Consider the following 24230-nt stretch of genomic DNA (forward strand, 5'->3'; position numbering starts at 1 on the left):
TGCAGATGTGATCTCAGTTCTGTGGGAGTCAGAAGAACAATTGTAGGCTTAAAACGGGAGTCATTCTGCATCGTCCCTTTTGCCATTGTAGTTGTACCCAGCAGCCAGACCAGCTATTCAACCTGGGGATGATTTGTCCGCATTTAAAAAGTGTAAACAGAGCAGAAAAGTAAGGTGAAACTTCTTGAAATCAATGGCTACTGTGCTTGCTCATGGTAAAATCTGCTTTGTCTTGACATCACTAAAAAATGTAGGTCATCGTATGACTATATCCCATACTAAAGAGAGGATTGTATAATGTCTCATCTCAAAGATTTCATTTCAGATTTGTGATATGTTCATAGTACCTTTTCTACTTGTGTAACAGGAAGGAACAGAAAAGATTGGTAGTGACTTAATTATTGTGCCGTGATCTTATACTATGTTGTTATTTGATCTTGTGTTCCCACGCTTACAGTTTTTTTTATATGACTTTTACGACCTTTAAAACAGATAAGGAAGCTGATTGGCAAAAGAGGTGATCCTTTTTACGAAGCGCAAGAGAATCACAACTTAATTGGTGTCGCCAATGTGTTTTTGGAGTGCCTTTTCTATGACGTGAAGCTGCAGTACGCTGTGCCCATCATCAGTCAGCAGGGGGAGGTAAAGCCAAAGACGTACAGCGGGCTGGGCACACCTGCGCGCCCATACGTACCTGCGGGGGGTAACATGGCTTTGTGCCCAACGTACACCGATTTTTTTTTTTTTATTTTATTTTTTTTTAACAAGCAAACAATGTTTAATGTCTTGTTTCCCAGTGAATAAGTGTTTTGCAAATTGCTATGTATGTTTTCTGTTTAATTGTTTACAATTGCTCAACTAGTAAAATAGTAGAATAAAATTCATAGTGTCGATGTAGGTAACTGAGCAAAAACCCAGCATATTAAGGTTCTGATGTACAGTCATGACACTCTATGCGTTTTCTGTTGTGTGTGAATTAGAAAGTTCTGCATACATATAGTTATTTTTCTGTTCCTTTTTTCTCTTTTTTTTTTTTGACATTGTTGCTTTTTGTTTGGTGGTTGAGAGCTGTTCAGTTCTGCTTCTGCACACCTAGAGTTAGATTTACCATCTTAATGTTCTTAAGTCCCTTGTGCACGGGTTCATGGTATTTGTCTTGCCTTAGGTTGCAGGACGGTTGCACGTTGAAGTTATGCGAGTCACTGGGTCTGTCCCAGAACGCGTAGTAGAAGGAGATGACTCATCTGAGAACTCCAGTGAGAGCGGGAGTCTGGAAGTCATGGATAACAATGGAGAAATTATTCATAGAGCAAAAAAGCTCTCCTGCAGGGTGAGAACATGTGATGAAGTTAACAGTTTCAGAACTATGTAGTTGGTCTGATGTGAAGTAATACACTGTGTAGGCTATTGCTTGCTTAAAATTCTCTAAAGAGAGGCTTCTTCTGTTCCATTTCGGTGTAGGCCAGTCTCACTGGTGGTGGTTGCCAGTGGCTGAATTAATTCACATGAGTTTCTAGTATATGCAGGTCTACATCATAAATACTGATGTTACAAGGACTGTCCTTGGCAGACACAGAAGGGGAAATAGTTTGTCCGTGTAACCATCTCCTATGGTTTGTTTGATCATCTACTGTGGGATCTATGAGTGGAGTCTGGATTTCATTTCTTCTGTCATGAAGTGCTTCATTCTCCACTTGAACTTACCAGCTTCCGCAAAGAAAACATGTACGTGGGTGGGCTACTTAAATGCGTGTAACTGCTTTCCTTGCGTCTGGATGTCTCTATATGCAAAATACAGATTTCCTAAATAGAGACATCCTTAGAAAGCAATTGGAAGTGTCCTTTAAAAAGTTCTTCTTGGCTGTTGGTACTTTTGGTTTAAATAGTTAGTTTTTGAACAATTTACAATTGAAGAAGAAACAAATCGTATTCATGAGAACATCTGTTTTGTCTCCTCAGGTAAAAATAAAAGAAGCAACCGGACTGCCACCTAATCTCTCCAACTTTGTCTTTTGTCAATATACATTTTGGGATCAATGTGAGTCAACAGTGGTGGCACCAGTGGTAGATCCAGATGTGCCTTCACCTCAGAGCAAGGATGCTCACTTTACAGTGACCTTCTCTCACTGTAAGGTAACTATTTTTATTATGAAGTAGTGTTACAGGGAGGATGGTATGTTTGAGATAAGCTTTTTAGAATTTGAGCCTTGTTTCGCTGGGGGAAGGAGGAAGGAATCAAGTCATTTAACTAATAACTTCTAACTGTACTTTAACATGCCATATTATTTCACTTCATCACGTCTTCAAAATGCAGTAAAATGAAAAAAATCTTTTAATTAGACTGTTAAGTTCAGATGTCATCTATGAAGCATGGGGGAAACTATAGTTTATATAATGACATCTTATATGCTTGTTTGGTACGCTCAGTAACTTAAAGATCATTTGAGCTGTGACATTGTTCTTATGGAAAGTTTCAAAGCATGAAATGCGGTATGCAGAAGCAGGAATTGCTGAGATGATATGTTTCACAACTTTCTTGACCAGAGTTGAGCTTTATGATCCAAACTGTGGTTTTATCATGCAGGTAGGTAGTTGTTTGGTGTGTCATAAAAACTAGTTGAGGAGGTACAATTATGTCATGTGATTGGATGTGATTTGTTTTTCTCATTGCCAGGACTACGTGGTGAATGTCACAGAGGAGTTTTTGGAGTTCATTTCAGAAGGAGCTCTTGCTATTGAGGTGTGGGGTCACAGATGTACTGGCAATGGCAGCTCTGTTTGGGAAGTTGATTCTCTTCATGCTAAAACTAGGACATTGAGAGACAGGTACAAATAAATTACACGTGAATGCTTCCATCAGCTTTCCAGAGTCTTTCTCATACTTGTGGTGCACAAAATATAGTTTAGTGAGGCAACCATTGGTTTTTGTGGGGATGTCTTTTTAGGTGGAATGAAGTAACTCGAAGAATAGAAATGTGGATTTCCATACAAGAATTGAATGAGATGGGAGAATATACTGCAGTTGAACTCCATCAGGCAAAAGATGTGAACACAGGGGGGATTTTCCAGCTTAGGCAGGTACGTATCTTTTCCCTGTCTTCTTATTTGTGCTTAAATTGATACTTAATTTTATTCTTAGTTTCTCTCTGATTTTCTCTCTGTCTTTCTTTTGTTCTCTCAAATTACCTGTTCAGGGTCATTCCCGCAGAGTTCAGGTGACAGTGAAACCCGTACAACATTCGGGAACGTTGCCTCTCATGGTAGAAGCGATTCTTTCAGTCTCTGTAGGTGGTGTGACTGCCAGGTCAACCAAACTGCAAAGGGGCTTGGACAGCTACCAGGTAAGACAGCTGTTTTTTCATGTGTTGGTTTATACAGGTTTTTTGGGTTTGTTCTGCTGTTTTAGAGCCAGCCCAACATAGTTCCATAAGGGACCTTAGACGTGATATTGTAATTTTGCAGTTTTGCATGTGTTCGATGCTAATATGTATGATGTGAGCATATGGTGCTAAATCTGCTTTTTTTGCTTATAACTTACTGTATAACTGATAAAGAGACAAGTATGGTGTTTGAGTATACACAAAACAGGAGCAATATGGAAATTGTTTTTACCTTTACGTGTAGAGGTGATTAATAGTAGATTCCTAGCTCCATTAGTTTCCCTCCCTTGCAAGGATGGTGAAAGTTGAGGGGAAGAAAAAAAAAGAAAATTAACAGAGAAAATGTCTTATAGTGAAAATACTGTTTATCTTTTCAAAAAGGACGGGACTGTTACTTCATCAGAATCAGAAATAGCCATCACTGAATGTGAAAGGGCTATTTGATTTAGGAGAAAAAGTTTTTAAGAAGTATAAATGGCTTCAAACCAATACTGGACAAATTCATGTTGGAAAATAAAACATGCTTTCAACAGTGATGGCGAAGAATAAATGGAATGGGCCACCCAGGGAAGCGAGGTGCCTTTTGTCAGAAGCGTTGCATTCAGAACCACAAGTAATTATTGCCTTAAATACAGATGAAACTGTAAAACACGGAGATGGGTGACAGGCTTGCTCAGTCCTTTTTCTGGCACTGTATTCTATGATAATTTTTTTTAATAAATATATTCACTAATACACAAATCATGGATGACATGCTCTAGTCTGTAATGAAAAAAAAGATCTGTTTCTACCTGTTAATAAGACTTTGGTTATTTGAATGTTGTAATTTTAACATTTTACAAGTTTGTTTGTGGCAGAAATGTTTGTATTTGTGTTTTGGGGTATTTGTGTGAGTTTCTATTGAGAGAAATGCATGTTCTTTTGTGTTTTACAAAATTTATTTTCTCCTACCAGAAGGAGGAGGATGATGGTGGTGATATGGATAGTTACCAGGTATTGCTGCTGTTGCTGTCAATCCTCTGGCATGGGGCACAGCTAATGCTAATAGCCAGCAACTTTCAAATGAACAAGCATACTGGAGCAAGCAAAAGTGGCTTTGAAATATATATATGCTGTGCATTTAAGAGGCTACCTGGGCTATGAAACATTGCTATTTCAGTTTACCTTGTGACTTTATCCTCTTGCAGTGTGCTCTCTTCTCTAGTACTCAGCAGTCAGCTCTCCTAACTGGCTACAGGAATTGCTATGTGTATAAAAGCCTAGAAGCTTTAATTTAGAATGAAAACAGTTTCCAGTGAATATCATAGGGAAAAGAACAAGCACCTGCAGTTGCAGGCATCTTTCCAAACCAAATTATATAGCATGGAGGTTTTTGTTTGTTTTCTAAGGAAAACATCGTAACCTTTTAAATTGTGCGGTGTTCTGAAATGCTAGTGGGAGAGAGAGGGGAGGATGCGAGCGTGGGGAATACAGAAGCTTCAGTGAAGCAATTTTTTTATCTCTGCAGAAACAAACCTTGAGCCTGGCTTTTTGTGTGATAAGTAAATACAAGACAGTCAGAGTTTTGAAAGCATAATACAAGAATCATTTAAAAGGCGACAAAGGGCAAAAGAGGAAATGCCTAAAAAAATAAAATGCATTACAGATCTCTACATGGAAGTCTTATTTCTAGTAGGCAGCTTTACAGATGTAAAACCAGTTAGGTGAGAATGCTGACATCCCTTAAGATAATGTATTAGGTTTTACAGCAATCTCAAAGATACCAGTTAGGTACTAACTTCTTGCGGGCTGTTTATGCGCTTCCTGACTTATCACAGAGAAGAACGAACCAAATTTTCTGTGATACCACAAAGCATGATTGCATGACGGGTTTTGTTTGCATGAAAAATCTCCTAATTGCACTGATAGCAGCTGCTAGCAATGGAATTTTGTGCAGGTTTGAGGGCATACTGACCTGTCTAATCTTCAGGAGAACTTATGATCCACTGATGATACCTGTTTTTCCTATTCCATATGCTGTTGCAAAGTGTGATTGCCACTTCTGCGAGTAATTAGCCTTATGGTATATCATTCTGATCAGTAACTGAGGCAGTCACGTTTTCTTTTCCTCCTGTTGGAATTTCAGACTTGAAAGCAAATAAGCTTCCATTCATGGGTGATGAGGGACTTAATCAGTGTGCATGTCAATCGGGGGAAAAAAGGTTTTCTGCATCATGCAAGCTGTTTAATATCAATTCTGATGAAATTATCACAAAAGTCACTGCCCTTTAATCTTAGCCACATAGCCTTATAACTTTGTTTTCTCTTTCCATATTAGGAAGAAGATTTAAACTGTGTACGAGAAAGATGGTCTGATGCATTGATAAAACGCAGAGAGTACTTGGATGAGCAGATTCAAAAGATCAGCAATAAACAAGGTCTGAAGCTTGAAGTCCCTGTCATAAGTACTTTATTCCCTATACCATGAAAAATGTATCTCATATGTAACATTGATCTCTCTCACTGTAGAAAAATCTGAGGATGATATAGAACGGGAAGCCCGGCTGGTTGAACAGTGGGTAGGGCTGACAGAAGAGAGGAATGCAGTATTTGTTCCAGCACCAGGCAGTGGAATTCCCGGTGCCCCCGCAAATTGGTACGTTCAGTAAAACCATTGCACATTACAAGGTAAAAATCTGAGAATGTTTTAGAACTTTCTACATTTTCCTGTAATGCTACCAATTACACTTAGTTGGTAGAAGGCTAGAAGGTCAGGTACTGGTTCAAATGTAAGAAACGTTTGCTTAGTTAACACACTGCATAAAGTAGCTTTGAGATAGGTAATTTTCAGATCTTGAAAGCTTTGAATTTAACATAGCATTTTACACTTCTTCAAAATTCTGAGAGTTATCCTGTAGCTTGACTCCTTTCAGTAAAGAAGTGGTTCAAAAGTGAATGGTAGAACACATGATAATTTCATTGATAAGGAATGGGGAGGGAAGAACTTACGATTTTTTTTTAAAGGAAGTGTTCTCGTTCCTCATTTAATTTCACTTACATTTGTATTTTAATGAAGATCATTGGAACTGACGTGCAAAAATGAGAAATGCAACATGTTAGAATTGGGAATATGTGGACAATATGGCTCTGATCAAGTGTACACTGGTATCTCTGATAATACCTAATATCTCTTCTTCCTCAGGTGAATGATATAGTGATGCTATTTCCTTCCCCTCTTTTTTCCCCCCCCGTATCCACCTGAAACGTGCTGTGGTCATGCAGAGAAAAGTGTATTTATTGATGTAAAGGCTAATGCCTTGTCAGTAGTTACATATCCAGTTGTTTGAAAGGTTGCTAACCTTTATGTATGAGATGACTACAACTTTATAAGAAACACAAGAAGATGTTTAAAACTTACCATCCTCACAACAACTGAAATGTGCTGTGTGGTGTGAATTAAGTTTTGGTAAAGCATTACATTTAGCTGCACACGTAAATAAACAAAACATTGTCTGTGCAACATAAGCACTCAAATTGGCCATCAGAATGTTGACAGGTTTAGTCATTGGTTACAGTTAATAAGAATCTTGGAGATCTGTTTGCCCAGATTATCTTAGGTATGTATTTGCCTTCCTTATTGACAGTAGTTTGTTTTGTTTCAGGATTCCACCTGCAGGAATGGAAACACATATACCTGTTCTCTTCCTTGATTTGAATGGTATGTTGTAATAGCAGATTAAGAAACCTGGTGAGGGGGTGTAGAAATTAGTTTGGATGAATAAATTGATGAACGAATGCATCTGAAATGTCTAAGAAATCGGAACAAGTCCTGGCAATGGCACTGTCTGATACGGCTTGTAAAATTATTTTTCTTCTGATTCTGTATGTTAGAACAATCTGTAGAGGTTTAAACAGCTAATTTAATGAAGAGTGCATTAGGACTACAATGGGTGTTTTGTTAGAGAATCTAAATCTCCCTTTAAAGGTATTTAGCTTTACATGTGAGAAGATTATTGTATATTCTTAGGACACAGATACACAGTGAGCAACAAGAGACTAGAGTTAGCACCACCTTCAAGGACTGTTTAGGAAACAAGTCTGTAAGTATAAACTTGGACATAAAGCAGGGGAGGATCCACAGGCCTTGTCACATCCAGTACGTCAGTGGGCTACTAGAGATGTTTATATAGGCAACATATTAATACCTGCTTTAGAAGCCACTGTTGGAAATCGATATACATTCTTTCCTTTATGCTCACAAGAAATTTTTTTTTGTTTTTTTCATTATCAGCAGAGATTAGCAGACAGAAGATCAAACAGGATATTTAAACAGATTGATGGATCATTGCGCAACTTTTTTTTTTTTTGTTCAGCTAAAAGTCTAGTGTAGCTAGAACTGCTTTTCTCAATTTCAAGATTCCCTGATACATCAGAAGTGATTTAACTAAGAGATAAACTGGTTAGGCTGACAGGTGGATAAATCAGAAATTTTCTGTCTGGGTAAGTTTATGTTATGAATAACTAGAAACAGTTTTGAATTCTGTTTAGGTTACATGAGAATGTGTTCAGGCTGAATCTTAGCCTAGTTTTACTTCCCTTCTTTTGTATGCTGAAATTGTCTTCAATATATTGCATGGTAATAAGATTAATCAGGATTAAAAGTGTCATGAAATATGGGTAGGACTTTATTACAGCTTTGTATTACAACTTTGCCTCTATATATTAATATCCTTTGGTATAAAACTATTTCATTCTTTGCACATTTGTTTCATTAGCTGATGACCTCAGTGCCAATGAACAACTTATAGGCCCCCATGCATCAGGAGTTAACTCAATACTACCAAAGGAGCATGGGAGTCCATTCTTTTATCTGCCGATCATAAAACACAGTGATGATGAGGTAAATTGTTAGCAAGCCTCCTTCTTGACAACTGCAGCTTATGTTAACACTTTCTTCAAATGTTTTATTTTCTACTTGTGTATATTTAATAACTACTATTACTATATTTTTGTCTTAGAAGTACCATCTATATCTAGTGTTGCCTTTATTTTCTGGCCTATTTGTTTAAAAATTTAAGAGGATAATGACTTGCTAGCCCTTTTGCCTTAATTCAAGTGTGACAAATCTTAGCTTTTCTTGGTAGAAGGGTAATTCATCTGCCTGACTCAAAACCCCTTCTTCTTTCCTCACTGCTTCATCATTCCTCTTGCAGGCTCTTGATTCTTCAGAGAAAACTACTTCATTTATTGTGCATGCTAGGCAAAGCAGAATGTTTAAATAAAACTTTTTCCTTTGTAGTACACAATTACTTTTTTAAATATAAAGTTTGGGAATTTTTGGAAATGGATGGTTCTGAATCCATTTTGAAATTTCTTAACTCATTTCTTCCGCCTTCTGTGCCAACTCAGGCCATTGCTTAGGAGACCATTTCCAGAAGAAATGGGATGCTGAAGTTGGGGAGAAGGCAGGGGGAAGGAAAAAGATGTTCTGCAGGATGGGAGCATGTTTATTTTTTATAGGCCTTTATAACCTAATCCAATACAGATAGAAGACTTGCCCTTTAATTTGATAAACTTTTAATACAGTTGCAGTAGGATTTGTATTCCTTCCTTCAGTCTTGCTTCTGCTTTCCTCTCTGCCTCTTCTTTCTGAAGACTTCCTTCTGATGTGGCGTTTGCACGATGCAGGGATTGTGCTCACAGTTGCGTTCCCCAATATTTTAACACCTCTTTTATGCTGCTTCTGATAAATTCCTCACTATGAAAAGGAGGTTCGATGCCATTTTGTTCAATGACGCTTGTTTTTCTTTCGTTAAAGAATTGCTTTACTTCACGTTAAGTCACTGCAAATTATACCTTTTCTTAGAGTAATTGAGTTTTTGATTTCCCTTTTTCTTCCTCCATTTTGCTTGTCTGCATAGGTTTCAGCCACTGCTGCTTGGGACTCTTCTGTCCATGATTCAGTGCACCTGAATAGGGTAACTCCTCAAAATGAGAGAATTTACTTGATAGTGAAGACTACTGTGCAGCTCAGCCATCCTGCTGCAATGGAACTGGTATTACGCAAAAGGATTGCAGCCAATATTTATAACAAGCAGGTAGGAACTTAATATGTTATTATTATTAACTTCGTTTGATATCCTTAATTTTAGGAAAGTGTTTTCGTAGCTGCTTGCTTCGTTTTGTGTAAGTTTGGTCCGTCCAGTTCTTATGAAAGACAAATGAAAAATCGATTATTATAGGTTGCAGTGAAGCTGTGCACTTCTGGTAAATCCCTTTGAACTGTCGATTTTTTAACCTGATTGTGTTCAGAGTGTAACAGGTGCTACTTTCGGAACAAAAACGGAGTTTACCTTCTTGTCTATACAACTTGAAATGTTATCTAGGGTCACTGCAGCCACTCTATTCCTGAAAACATCTTTGGCGCCTTCAAATGTTCAGTGTAAACACAATATATCTTTTTTTTCTTCGCTACTTTGTCTGTTAATTACAAACTAGGCTTGTTTCCCACCACTACCCAAATGTATATATTCTTTATCTACGTTTACATGATGATCTGTGATAGGGCATTTGCTTTGGCTACACGAGTGGTTGTTGTTCCCCTTGCTCTGCTGCTTCATGGGTTTAGACAATGAGATGTGCTCTGAAATTATGTCCCTTTCTGTTTTCCAAGCAATTGAGACCAAGAGCATATTTCAGAATTGCTTCAGATTTTGCAGTGCGGGGGGAGCACAAAATGGCTATTGTACTACTAAGCAACTTACTAAGCAGCTGAATTCCATGCCTTTTTTTACTTGTTGTATTGTCCTTTGCTAGTTTTGTTCGTCTAAAATGCCTTACTAGGTGAAAGCTATGTTTACAGTTAGTGATGTAAGGGCTAACTAACCTGGTAATGAAGCATGCTAAGCTCATGATTACAACAGTGGAACCTCTGGTTACGATTTCAGTTATGGATTGAAAGCAGATTTGTGCTTCGTATTGCAGAAGGAATTTTCTACCTGTTTGAACAGGTGGCCAACAAAATGAGAAATGATGGTATCTGTATATTAGGGACTTCTTACAGCCATAGTTTCTCAGTTACGAGTTATTACATGAGGATAGAGCATCAGTGTAAAATGGGAGAAAAATTTTACTGATTGAACTTAGTAGCATTGTTTACTGAGTGCAGGGCTGTAAAGAGCACTTAAAGGTTCATCAATGCTAAAAAGAAAATTACCATCCTGAAAATGTGCTTTTGTGGTAAAATAAATTTTTGCATTAAAACCTTTTCTTTCTTAGAATGTCATAAATAATCATTGTCAAAACAATAATTGAAAATTGCTTTGTTTCTAGAGTTTTACCCAGAGCTTGAAAAGGAGGATATCCTTGAAAAATATATATTATGCCTGCGGAGTGACCTATGAAATAGTATCCAATATACCAAAGGTAAATTATCATAGCATTATAGATTGGTTTGGGTTGGAAGGGACATTAAAGATCACCTAGTTCCAATCCACCTCCCACTAGACCAGGCTGCTCAAAGCCCCATCCAGCCTGGCCTTGAACACTTCCAGGGATGGGGCATCCACAGCTTCCCTGGGCAACCTGTTCCAGTGTCTCACCGCCCTCACAGTGAAGAATTTCTTCCTAATATCCAATCTAAATCGACCCTCTTTCAATTTAAAACCTTTACCCCTCGTCCCATTGCTACACTCTCTGATAAAGAGTCCCTCCCCGTCTTTCCTGTAGGCCCCCTTTAAGTACTGGAAGGCCGCTATAAGGTTTCCCCAGAGCCTTTTCTTCTCCAGGCTGAACAACCCCAACTCTCTCAGCCTGTCCTTATACAGGAGATGCTCCAGCCCTTTGATCATCTTTGTGGCCCTCCTCTGGACCCGCTCCAACAGGTGCATGTCCTTCTTGTGTTGGGGGGCTCCAGAGCTGGATGCAATGCTCCAGGTGGGGTCTCAGAGCAGAATAGAGGGGGAGAATCACCTCCCTTGCTGTGCTGGCCACGCTTCTTTTGATGCAGCCCAGGATGTGGTTGGCTTTCTGGCCTGCAAGCGCACATTGCTGGGTCGTGTTGAGCTGCTCATCAGCCAACACCCCCAAGTCCTTCTCCTCAGGGCTGCTCTCCATTCTCCACCCAGCCTGTATTTGTGCTTGCAATTGCCCTGACCCATGTGCAGGACCCTGCGCTTGGTCTTGTTGAACTTCATGAGGTTCCATACTGCTGTAGTAAATTCACTGAAAGGAATAGGATGACCAGCTGCAGTGGGTGATACTGATTGGGAAGTAAATGTCCTGCTTTGCTAAGAGGAGGCAGCTTGCCAAAGTGAGTGTATATCCTGAAGTTCAGTGGTGAGATCATGTTTTTCTTCAAACAGCTGAAAACTAGGGATTTTATTTTCTCTTCTACTGTGTTTGACAGTTCTTGTAGTAGAGCTATTTTTAAAAGCATGTTAGTGTCTACAGAGAGAATATTGAGGGTATTCAGAGGGGTGTTCAGGTCAGTGAAAGCAGGAATATAAATTGCTTTTTATAGAAAAAGCTTGTACAAATTGTAAATCTGCTATAAAATTTATCTTAAAGGTAAAAAAATCTGGACAAATGTGAATAGCCTTCTCACTGTGTAATTGTCACTTCTGTGTAGTAGTACTTGAAATTTAAACTCTAGGGAAATCACACAGAGTATCTAAGATTTGGGAAGGAAGTTGCATTTACTTGCCTAGGAAGTGGTCATTAGTTAATCCTTAATGTATGTGATTTCAGGTTACATATGCATTTTTTCTAGAAGTACATTGACTACAGAAAATGTGCAAAACTTCTCCCAAGCACGACCTCTTCTTAGTTCAGCATTATTTGCATCTCTGTTGAAAAGTTCTGAATCATTGATTAGGATTAGGATTACTGACTGAATTGAGGATTATTGGTTCAAATTAATTCCTGGATTGAGATGGTCTACAAAAGTGAATTAATACATTAAAAGCAATAGGCTTTAATTCTTAAAAACTTCAATAGTGTAACTTGTCATTTAGGCTACAGAAGAAATTGAGGATCGTGAGACCTTAGCACTGATGGCCGCAAGGAGTGAGAATGAGGGCACGTCGGATGGTGAAACGTACATTGAAAAATACACGCGTGGTGTGCTGCAAGTGGAGAACATTTTGAGCCTTGAACGACTGAGACAGGCAAGGAAAAGGCACTTCTTGCACCTTCTGAACTGGAATTCAAGTAGGGATGATTGAACTTTTAAAAATATTAAGTGTTGGTTGTTTTTTATTTTGGGTTATTTTTAGAGAACATTGGATGGGTAAATGTAAGGCTGAGTTACATCTGTGAAATACAGAATTCCAATAGCAGTGGGTCTAGTAACTATAGCTGGCAAGGGTGTAGTATGCAGAACCCGAACAGGCAAAGGCCAAAGAATGCGTTTCAGAAACAAATTTTATTGGTTATGTGTGCGAATTAAGATTTGTAAATGCAAGCCCTGCTTGAAAGAAGTGTCTATCCTGCTTGATCATTTCTCCTGAGGAGACCATGGCATCGTTCTTACTGTGTTCTTTTTTTGCACAGGCAGTCACAGTCAAAGAGGCACTCTCCACCAAAGCGAGAAACATCCGCAGAAGCATCAGCACTCCGAATGTCCACAATGTAAGGACCCTTTATCCTCGGGTTACTTAATACTAATGGGGTGCTGTTTGTGTGCTGTTGTAATGCTTGCGCAATGTGATGCGCTAATGGTTATTCTGAGGTAGGACTAACCAGTCGCTCAGAGCCGCTCCCCACCACTGTCCATCCTAAGAGATAACAAAGTTGACAGGGGAGTGGGAGGGTTGTTTGAAACTCTTCTCCCTTTATAAGGATATTTGTTTTGGAAGAGGTTTAGGATGACAACTGCCCTGATCCAGATTACTTTTACTTTAAAGTCCCTTTATATTTTTTCATTGCGTAAGGGATACTTTCCATTTTCTGTGCATTTTATGTGTTCTCCTGTCACCCACTCATGCAGCACAAACATAGCTGTCCTTTTAACTAATGTTAGCTGAAAAGGTAACAGAAAAGTTGCTAGTACTTAAATGATCACAGTAGTTCCTGAAGACGCATTTCAGAAACAAAAGGTAGGCATTTTGTCATTCTGCCTGTTGGTGTTCTGTAGGTGTCCTGTAGCCGACTAGATCTTTCTGCCTGTGATGAAGATGATAAGGTATGTAAATGTGACAACAAACAGCACACGTTCTTAGATATTTTTTTTTCCTCCCTCTTTGAAGCAAGATGTATTTGAGAATAAAAAATAGGAAAACAGGTTTTTTTAATGGTGTCTTTATATATTATATCTTCAAAATGCTGCACTAATTACATATTTCGAATTAAACCTTCTTGTCCTTCTCTGCTCTTCATATTAGAATTGTGGAAACTGATATTTAAGAAGGGGGAAGTTATGGCAAAACTTAATATACTTCACTGAAAAACTAATTAGCTTCTAAACAGTCCATTTGTGTGAGATAGAAAATTGTCTTAAGTCAATAACTTGACATTCCTTGGTTTTTTGTTTTTTATTAAAAAAAACCCCTACCTTTGAGTTTACCTGTTAATTTTTCCATGTTTGCCTGTATCAGCATGCATATTTGTGTATTTTTGTTTCTTAGGGTTGGTCTGAAAGTCACCTAGATATATCTGACTGTTCTTCCAGTTACCAAGATGTATCATGCTATGGTACTTTACCCAGGGAGTCACCTCGCAAAAGCAAAGATGGCAGTGGTGAGACTTTAAAGTATATCCGTAATGACAGTGTTTGTGGGTTTTTAATTACTGCGTTGAACTAAAAATTAAATTCTCAGTGCCGCTCTTCTACTAAATGCATCATCCAGCTTCTTGCTTTAGCAGCTAAACATAATCTGGAAGTAGGGGAGAAAGGGAGAAATTCACGAAGATGTCCAGGAAAGGATGGGAAGTTGGGGTTGTCCAAAAAACTTAAGAGGAAGGCAGAAAAACAAGCTAAATGTGAATCAAAACAGTAGAAGGAAAGAAAAAAACAAACAAACAAAACCCAAAGCAAAAACCAACCAACCAAACAAAAAGGAGCAGCTGTTATTTTATGAATTTGAAAATGAAAATGCTTTTGTTGAAGTGGGAAGGGTCCTTTTGCAGGTTCTTTACATGACTTGGATATTTGCTCTGCCATGTCGGTGTGTCACAGGTGCCTTATTTTCTTCAGGTCAAATTGTAACACACTCTTCTTGATCAGGCAATACAGGTAGAGCTGTGGCTGCAATAAAGTGGGGCTGAGAGTTTATTCATTGTTTCCTTGTCTATAATTTCCTTTTTTTTTATCATCCTGGTGGTGCAGCATTCCTGGTTTGGTTCCAGGGCAGAGTTGCAGTGTTGTGGGCAGAGGTCAGGGGAGGCACAGGAAGCAGAAAGCTCTCAGTTCCAGTTTCAAGGACACATCCCACTCTTTTTATGACTGAGAAAAGGAGAAAATATTGGAGCCTCAGAATGGAGGGGGCAGACACTGCTATTCTCTGCTTTTCCTCTGTTTCCAGGCTTCTCTGAGGGGCGTAATCTCCCTTCACTGAGCTCTGCATTATCTCATGCTTGGCTGGTGGTTGGATACTAAAATATTGACGTTCTTCTGTAGTCAGCAACTTGCCAAATGCATGGCTTAACCTTCAGTTATTTTCAATTATGCTCTTGCATTCAAGATACGAAGCACTGTAATACAGTATTTTTCTTTTTCACCCAGGTGTTGTAGCAGAGAATTCCCATGCTTTAATGGCCAGCCCTTTTAAAGCATTTTCTCCTCAGCCACCAAAGTTTTTCAAGCCCTTAATGCCAGTGAAAGAGGAACATAAAAGGAAGACCCCACTTGAAAGCCGACCTCTGCTTAGTCAAGAGGTAATCTTTGGAAACCACCTGTTGTTTTTTTTTTAAAGGAGATCGAGTGATTTCGAGTACTTGGCAGATCACTTGCAGCATGCATATGTTGCAATAGAATTTTCTAATTCTCTAGTAAAATTAATCAGGTTGTTCTTTGTACGCGGTGGGGTTTTGGTGTTTGTTTTTTACCTGAAACACTGGGGTTTTTTTTTCACTTCTTGGTAAGTATTCTCCTTTACAGGGTACTTCTGTTCTATTTTAAACTAACAGTAACCTGCGTATTTTTTTTTCTCCAGCAAGATGTTGGTGTGTTTTTTCATAGATAAAACATAATTCTGTGAAACAGTGATCTAGGGTGGTTTAAATCCTGACCTTTATTCCTCAACCTAAAACTCTACTGGGAGAAGCGCATGAGTTTCTCTACCTATTAACTTGAATTTTGAAGTATGTGTGGCCAGCATGGGCGTTTCGCTTTCATCGTGTCTTAACGCCTTTCTAACTTGCACGTGTTTAGCGCTGTGGTCAGAGTTGTGGTTTGTGTGATGTGTTGTGTGTCTTAACCTTTGCAGAGCATGCCTTCATCTCAGGTGCATTGCGCTGGCGGCGTTGTGCCCTCGGGAAGCAATGCCAGCAGCATGCCTGTAGAAAGCAGTAGCCTACCTAAGGAAAAGATTGTAAGTTTTGGAGCAGTTCCCGTTACGAGGCCTGGTGGTGGGCTTAGGGCCGTTGGTGGTGGGCTTAAGGCACTCACGCTACTGCAGCAGAAAAAAGGTGTAATGTGGAAATAACCGCTTGTGATTAATGCTTATAATGAACAGTTGCCTTCCTGGCTTGCAAACGCTGTCATTGGAACTAACTCAATTGGGGTTTTGCATTTTGTTTTGTTTTGGCGTTTGTTTGTGGGGTTTTTTTAACGTTCATATGTGATTTGTCTTCTGGGGTGGGCGGGAGAGGGGAGGCTTCAGTTTTTACAGGGCACAAATGATCAGGTAAAGGGTGGTTTAGTGAACCGTGTTGTTGTCACTCTAATATACCTTGTATGTTACCCAGATTTTGTGACTATACCCCAGAGTAAATGGAATGATCCCCTTTGGTGTAAGTAACCGTGCATTTAGGTGTCGGTACACTATAAAAAGCTTCTCATTGCCTGATGTGGAAGTAATATGACTAAAATCAAATTGCCGCTCTTAATTAACCTGCAGCCTGTCTTCATCATAATTCAGGTGGTGAATTGAGGTGGAGGGCTTTCATTTTAATCTTCACCTGCCAAATCTTTTTCTCACTGCTGCTTCAACAAAAAGTGTATCCTCATTTCCGCTGTATGATGGATTCAGTTTTTGGGCTGTGGAACATGGCTGTAAATACTTGCTTTAATCAGAGCTTTAGATTTAAAATTCAGAATCTTCAAACTGTTTCTTGTAATTATTATATTATAGACCTCTTTTACAACAAAGTGCTAGTGGTGGATTCTTCCTATTCAGCAGTTATTTTCATTCCTACCATATAGCTAAGCTATTAAAAAGTCTGTTCTGGATTTCTAATGCTATTTTGTAGGTTGTTATACCAAAGTATCCTGAGTGTTCTGGTGTATGCATTTGAAGCTTGGCTGCTGGTTTTGGGTAGCAGCTGTTTTATTCTCAATCATGTTAGTTTTCCATAAGTTAGCTGACATGCTGACTCACACTGACTCACTGATACAAATAGCTTGAAGTTGTTTGGAAGACAAAATCTTCTAGTGGGTTGAAAAACATCCCCTGGAAACTAAATTGTTACCAAATTTTCCATAGCAACTTTGTGGAAGTTTTAATCCCTTGAGTAAAAACAGGGTCCCACCCCATGCATGCCCTGAATTAACCCAGGCATTTGCCTGTGCTGCTTTCCAAAGATAAACAGAAGCTTTCAGAGATGGAAAAGGGCAACATCCTGTACCAGGCTTTTCCCATTAGAATGGAACTAATTCACTGAACACTGTAAACCTGCTGTAGCCAACAGGGCCCTGGAAAGAGCTGCGCTTTCAGTTGTCAGCTGCTTGCTGCTGCCCTTGCATTGACTTCTCCTTTGCATCAACGTAGCTTTTTGTTCAATTGCGCACAGTAAGTCAGATCAAGGGAACTGGTCTATCCAGCTGATAGCTATGCTACCACGGAGTTATATTTCGTTTGGATCTATTGCCCTGTCTGATCACCTTATAGACACTTGACGCTTGGGAGGCAGGCAAGAACTAGCAGCCACTGCTGGGGAGGAGGTTGAGACGGCTGCTTTGTGTAGCCCTGACAGCTTACGGCGCTGGGTTTATCAAATGGTGGCTTCTGGGAGTTTTTATCACTTTAGGAAGGAAGCCTCTGTAAGATGTAGGCTTCCCAGGCTACCCCTCGTTTTTTCCGAGCTGGAGCAAGTCTATGTTTTAACTGGGCTGGAGTATGTATTTCACACTTTTGGATCAATAGTGCTCTCAGAATGAGTTCAGGGGTTATACTGGGGCAGAGTCACGGGTTATGGCTCCATGTGAAACTTCAGCTGTCTGCTCCTCTGTATTTGATTCAAAGTAAAGTTTTCACATTGTTAATCAATACTGTTAATGATCACTTGAAGGTACAGAGCCTCATACTCCTAGTTAATCACTGGATGATTGGTGTCGCTTCAGGTGTGATGCTCACTTGCATCTTACAGCACGTATAAAATGCCATAGAAGTAAAGTGACTAAACACACAGGAAGCTCCTAATATTAACTAGATTAATGTTCTGCATCTAAGTAGGCCTAAGAATGATATTTGACCTCTTATGTTTCTCTGGGGTCTGTTCTTAACTTTTCTTGAGTATTCAAAACACATCTGTCAAAGGAAGAAAAAAAACAACCAGCAGTTAGCAAAAGATATTTTTATTCAATTGGCCTGAAATAGAGTATTCAACATAAAATTTCAGGCAGTATTTCCACATGCGTTTAATATTGTGACTGTTTCAAAACAGCATGACATAAGGGCATGTTCTATATAACAGGCAAGTACAGTGGAATATGTTAAGGTCAGGTGAAATGTTTTCATATTGAGTGTATTTGAATACTGCCCATAATTAACATGTCTAAGGGGGGTTTGGCTAAGAGCAAGTCCCCCTAGTGGGCGATGAAAATTGAAGCACCAGTGGGGCAACCACTAAATAAGTATTACTGATTTTTAAATTAGTAAAATAGGAACTAGCATCTTGAGAGGTATAATTTGGGGATTTGAAAACTTGTATACTCTTAACTACACAGTATGTTTGTTACAAAGCAGGTTTAGGGAATCTGCCCTTTAGGAAGGGCTACAAAGATGATTAGGGGAATGGGACATCTCTCCTATGAAGAAGGTCTGAGGGACTTTGGTCTTTTTAGTCTGGAAAAAAGACAACTGAGGGGAGGATCTTATCAATGCTTATAAATCCTTAAAGGCTGGGTGCCAGGAGGATGGGGCCAGGCTCTTTTCAGTGGTGCCCAGTGACAGGACAAGAGGTAACAGGCACAAACTTGAGCACAGGAAGTTCCATCTAAACATGAGGAGGAACTTCTTTACTTTGAGGGAGCACTGGAACAGGCTGCCCAGGGAGGTGGTGGAGTCTCCTTCTCTGGAGACATTCCAAACCCGCCTGGACGCGTTCCTGTGCAACCTGCTCTAGGTGACCCTGCTCTGGCAGGGGGGTTGGACTAGATGATCTCCAGAGGTCCCTTCCCTGTTGTTCCGTGATTCTGTGCTCTGTGTTCTTGCTTTCTCTGCTTCTGTTATTGCAAAATCTTGATGTATAGTCTGTGTCCTTAGTTCTTGCTGGCACATTCTCACTGTTATCAATTCTTAAATCTGTTTTTCATTATAGTCCTTCTGTTACTTCCCAGGGAAGTGGCTGCAGTTTCTTTACCAATTTTTCAAGGATTTTATCTTCATTTCTGCCAATAGCCTGAGCAGTACAAGGCAGCTTCCCTCTTTTTTTCCCCCCACATCTTACATCCACAGGAATTTGAAGAAGCCTGAAATTGCTTTGTTTCCATTGGGGAGCTCAAGAGGAGAGCTTTGAAAGGAAATGTTTTTTGTCCCCACAAGGGCACAAGGGGCACCTTTTGTCTGTCACAAGGTGATGTCTCGTCACCTGTTTGCAGCATTGTTCACAACCCACAGTCTAGCAATAAGACTGCTTCTCTGTACCTTAGCTTTTGTATCTACAATGATAGATAACCCTGAAATGGCGCATGACTGGCAATGCGGTTACTTGTTTGACTTTTCCTAATCGAGTCACCAGTGTCTGTGTGTCTGTAGAGCCATTTCTCAGTTACAGTGCCTGTTATCCAGCCCGATTCTGAACAGGGACCCTGTGTGTACTAAGATTACTTTTTTTTTCAGTCAAATGAGGAATCTTGCAGGATTTGAAGGAGAAACAAAGAACTCTTATAAAAATGCCTTTTCCTTTCAAGTGGATGTTTAGCAAGTATCGACTAGAAATACTTCCTTCATGAAATGTTTATCGGTTTGGAGTTTGTGTAATATCTTAAACCCACTGTATTTGATAAACACTACAGTTTGTAATATTTTAAAAGCAACAAACTACAAGGTTCTGCATAGAGCAAAACTTATTTTGGCATAAGTAATAAGGGTGAAAGGGAAGGAGTAAGAAGAATAATTGAGAAAAGGTCCCTCAGAGATGAGCAACAGGTACACTCCAGTATGCAAAAAAGATGCTTTGCATAATGTTTTAGTTTGGAAGGCTTGGAATGGTATTCATAGTCTCAATAAAGTGGATATGAATTTTGTCGTTTACTTCTAAAGGGACTACCTGGAGATTTCAGATGTAAAGAACAAGATTTTTCAATAATATAAATAATTTTTAATAGTCTTATGTGACATTTCCTGGCACTGTCACTCGTCTGCAGAGAAATAAATAATGGCAAAGTGAAGCCTTCATCCAAATTCTGTATGAGAAATAAGCTCTGAAGCAAACCTGTAAAAACTAGTAAGCAAAGGATGCCAAGCCTTTACTTGATCAAATATTAATAATCTGAAACCTGGTTGGATTTTTTAGATATACTTAGACAAGCAGAGGTATCTTCTTCAGATACTGATTACTCTTCCAACAAAACTTTAATATTGATTGGAAATCTTGATTCAGCTGAAGAGGCCATTCTGCATGGGTAATATCACTGAATTATATCTGCGATGAGCTTGAACATGGTGGGAATGAAAATGAGACCTTGTTATAGATAAGGTCCATAGCAAGTAGCGATCACTTCAAAAAATGCAGGATAAAAGAAAAGTGAAGAAGTCATTTTGACCATCTTTACAGTTCTGTTTTTTTAAAAATCAAACAAACAAAAACTGGAAAAGAAACCCTACCTCCAGGTTAGGAGAAGGATCTTGTCACATAAGCATGTGCTTCCTAATATATACCTACAGAGATGTTTTAGTTAATTGCGCTGCTGATTGGGGCAGGGGAACTGGTCAGAAATGGCTTAGAGAAGGCCAACATACTCAATGCCTTCTTTACGTCAGTCTTTATCTGTAAAACTAGCTTCAGGAACACAAGCCCCTGAGACCTATGTGAAAGCGTGGAACAAAGACGACTTACCCTTGGTAGAGGACCACCAGGTTGGGGAGCATTTAAACAAACTGCGTGTTTGTTCAAGTAAACATACGCATGAGTGCTGAGGGAGCTGGCTGATGTTATTGCAAGGCTACTCTCAGTTATCTTTGAATATCATAGCAATTGGGAGAGAGGTACCTGAAGACTGGAAAAGAGCAAATATCACTCTTGTCTTCAAGAAGGACAAAAAAGAAAGATTCATCTAACTACAGACTGTCAGCCTCGCTTCTGTCTCTGTGAAGGTGATGGAGAAAATCCTCCTTGAAAGCATTTCCAAACCCATGAAGGACAAGGAGGTGACTGGGAGTAGTCAGCATGGATTCACAAAGGGGAAATCATGCTTGACCAACCCCAGATGCCTTCTACAATAAGGTGACTAGCTTGGTGGATGAGGAGAGAGGAGAGGATGTTGTCTACCTTGACTTTAGTAAAGCCTTTGACACTGTCTCCTGTAACATTATTACAGATGGGCTGACAAAGTACAGGTTAGATAGGTGGACAGTGAAGTGGATTCAAAACTGGTTGAACGACTGGGCCCAGAGGGTTGTGATCAGAGGTGCGAAGTCTTGTTGGAGGCCGGTAACAAGCGGTATACTCCAGGCCTCAGTACTGGGACCAGTACTGTTCAATGCCTTCATTAATGGCCTGGGTGATTGGACAGAGTGCACCCTCAGCAAGCTCGCAGATGATACGAGACTGGGAGAAGCAGCTGATACTCCAGAGGGTTGTGCTACTCTTCAGAGGGACCTCAACAAGTTGGAGAACAGGGCAGAGAGGAATCTCATGAAGTTCAACAAGGGGAAATGCAAAGTCTTGCATCTGGTGAGGAATAACACCAGGCACCAATATATTTTGGGGGCTGACTGTCTGGAGAGCAGCTTTGCCTAGAAGTACCTTGGGGTCCTTCTGGACAACGAGCTGGCCATGAGCCAGCAACGCAACCTTGTGGCAGAGAAGACCAACAGTATACTGGACATTGCCAGCATGTTGAAGGAGGTGATACTTGCTCTTTACTCAGTGCTAGTGAGGCCATAGCTGGAGTATTGTGTCTGGTTCTGGGCTCCCCAGCACAAGAAAGATAAGGAATTACTGAAGTGAGTCCAGTGCAGGGTTACAAAAGGTGATTAATGGCTTGGAGCGTCTGACGTCTGAGGAGAGGCTTGGAAAGCCAGGAGTGCTCAGCCTGGAGGAGACCAGGCTCTGGGGCATCCTGACAAGGTGGACTTTTCATGTTGTGAGCTTTCCTTATGCCAAACTTTAATTGCTTTATATTTTCTGAACTATACAGAATTTATCTTTATTTTCTAAAAATTAAGTAGCTCAGTGTAGCCAGGATACGTTCCCAGCAGGTCTTTTCAGAGGTGTCTTCCATTCTTCAATTAAAGAATATTAAAGTTATATATTTCTCAATGTTCAGAAAGGAAAAAAAAATCAAGGAAGATTAGTTTATTTTGAAAACTTTACTCTTGTAGGTTCCTAATCCCATGCAACCCTCTCTTCTTTTGCAGGACTCCGAGGAGGAAGACAGTGAGTTGGAGGCCATTAATAAGAAGCTGATAAGTCCACAAAGTTTTCAAAATTTCCGGCCTTACGTACCGGAGGAGTTTGCTGACTTCAGTGTTTACAATGCTAGCCTGGAGAACAGGGAATGGTTTTCTTCCAAATCAGACTTTATGAGTTCACGTGTTCTTGAGAAAGAGGTATCCCGCAGCCCCACCACTAGCAGTATTACTAGTGGCTACTTCTCCCACAGTGCCTCTAACGCCACTCTGTCTGACATGCTTGTTCCCTGTAGTGATAGCACAGACCAGCTAGCCAGTCACACGAAGGAGCTGGACTCTAATGATTCCTCAGGGTCATCTCTTGCACATGATTTAAGATCTTCTTCGAACAAGGAGTGTCAAGAGTCAGAAAAGGAGTTAGCAAGAGAAAAGTTACCTGTGTTACCACTGAAAGAAAACAGTGCCTTAATGGAACAAGTACCACTGTCCCTCGATGCCACTGACAGAGACTCTCAGCAGTTACCCGGAGCTGGATCACTTTCGGCTTTAAGTTCCTCGGATGGCAAAAATACCTGTCGTACAATTGAATTTTCAGCGCGTGAAGCAACAGTTGAGCACACGACGGACATTCTGGAAGATCACTCCTTTACAGAGTTCATGGGCGTCGAAGACGGAAAGGACTTTGACCATTCGACAGCTCCGCAGTCGTGTTCCCTCGTGTCCTCTAACGGAGTGAGCGCCTCGGAGTTACCCCGAGGTGCTGGCAAGGAGCAGAGCACGTGTGTGGGCCGGCTGAGCCCTGCAGCAGCAGCGGGCGACCGGCTTGCGGACGCCGTGGAAAGCCCTTTTTGTTCTGTACTGCTAAAAGAGACTGCAGACCGTGAGACTTACCCTGGTACTTCCATAGACGATTTTATTGGGAAGGACCACTTGGATGGTTCCGATTGTGAAGAAGGTGCTTCCGCAGATCAAGCCCACGTCTTGCCTAGCTGGGTGGCCGTGGGTGAACAAGTCTGTGTTGGAAGTAATAAGATGGGCACAGTGCGATACGTTGGAACGGTGGATTTTTCGGCTGGAATCTGGGTTGGAGTTGAACTAAATGTTCAGCTGGGTAAGGCTAAATCTGCTCTGGGTTATCGATGCAGCTAGCGTGATCTATTTTTAAAGTCGCACCACAATCATACGCTGTTCAGTCCTGGGAAGTACCTCCAACTTCATGTAAGCTTGGTATCTGGTACACCCAGTTCCAGGCTTTCTGCTTATAGGGATGCTTTAATTAATTTTTAACTGTCTTAAACCCTGTTCTTCTAGCTCTATGCAGAATAATGTTTTTGCATGTTGTGGTAGTTCCCGTTGGTACCCATCTATTTTTATAGGTCAGAAAAGCAAAGCCTGAAATTTGGCAGGTTTTGGTTTGGTTTTTTTTTTTTTTTTTTGTGGTTTTTTGTTTGTTTTTTTTTAATCAACGTGCAGGTTCGTGGGCAGTACTAACGATAGACATCACTTGTCAAATAGGTTTGCTCTCTGTAGCTTTCAGAGATTATTCTTTTTCCACTTAGGGAAGCTTAATTACAGAGCACAGGTTTTTGGGTTTTCTTTAACTTGAATTCGGTGGGATCAGAAGTCAGTGCTCTGCTAGTGTTAAAAGACTCCTACAGAAACGTTTCAGATCTTTTAAAAAACTAGAAATATCCTTGGTGTTTCAGTTTTAAGCTTTGTAAGCAATTGGTTTTGAGGATAGCTTAGTTTGTAAAGCGAACAAATGTTTGCCTTTTTAAACTGTTAGTTAACAAAGTAATATTTTTAGGAAATCACCATTTTGGTCACAATTCAAGTCCTCCCTTTCCAGGTTTTGTTCTCCCTAGTGTATGGTACGCATCTGGCTTCACCACTCGGCGTTACATTGACCATTTGA

The 24230-nt window shown here is 40.0% G+C and overlaps 1 protein-coding gene across 4 annotated transcripts in view; it reads left to right on the forward strand.

The window, feature by feature from the left end:
* The window catches only part of KIF13A (kinesin family member 13A), a 118675-nt gene that overhangs the window by 93353 nt on the left and 1092 nt on the right, over positions 1 to 24230 (forward strand). For 2 of the 4 annotated variants that reach the window (XM_063325832.1, XM_063325833.1), the window contains 19 exons: positions 493 to 642; positions 1166 to 1330; positions 1960 to 2133; positions 2675 to 2826; positions 2946 to 3078; positions 3195 to 3341; positions 4335 to 4373; positions 5698 to 5797; positions 5889 to 6015; positions 7022 to 7077; positions 8135 to 8259; positions 9281 to 9457; positions 10692 to 10784; positions 12374 to 12526; positions 12912 to 12989; positions 13495 to 13542; positions 13985 to 14096; positions 15082 to 15233; positions 22322 to 23426. In XM_063325832.1, coding sequence (XP_063181902.1) covers positions 493 to 642; positions 1166 to 1330; positions 1960 to 2133; positions 2675 to 2826; positions 2946 to 3078; positions 3195 to 3341; positions 4335 to 4373; positions 5698 to 5797; positions 5889 to 6015; positions 7022 to 7077; positions 8135 to 8259; positions 9281 to 9457; positions 10692 to 10784; positions 12374 to 12526; positions 12912 to 12989; positions 13495 to 13542; positions 13985 to 14096; positions 15082 to 15233; positions 22322 to 23426 — 3286 coding nt within the window. Of the gene's footprint in view, positions 1 to 492; positions 643 to 1165; positions 1331 to 1959; positions 2134 to 2674; positions 2827 to 2945; positions 3079 to 3194; positions 3342 to 4334; positions 4374 to 5697; positions 5798 to 5888; positions 6016 to 7021; positions 7078 to 8134; positions 8260 to 9280; positions 9458 to 10691; positions 10785 to 12373; positions 12527 to 12911; positions 12990 to 13494; positions 13543 to 13984; positions 14097 to 15081; positions 15234 to 15784; positions 15890 to 22321; positions 23427 to 24230 lie in introns of all 4 variants that reach the window. The other 2 variants (XM_063325835.1, XM_063325834.1) reach the window with 2 other exon arrangements.

Source organism: Chroicocephalus ridibundus, chromosome 2, assembly GCF_963924245.1.
Source record: "Chroicocephalus ridibundus chromosome 2, bChrRid1.1, whole genome shotgun sequence".
Taxonomy (NCBI): Eukaryota; Metazoa; Chordata; class Aves; order Charadriiformes; family Laridae; genus Chroicocephalus; species Chroicocephalus ridibundus.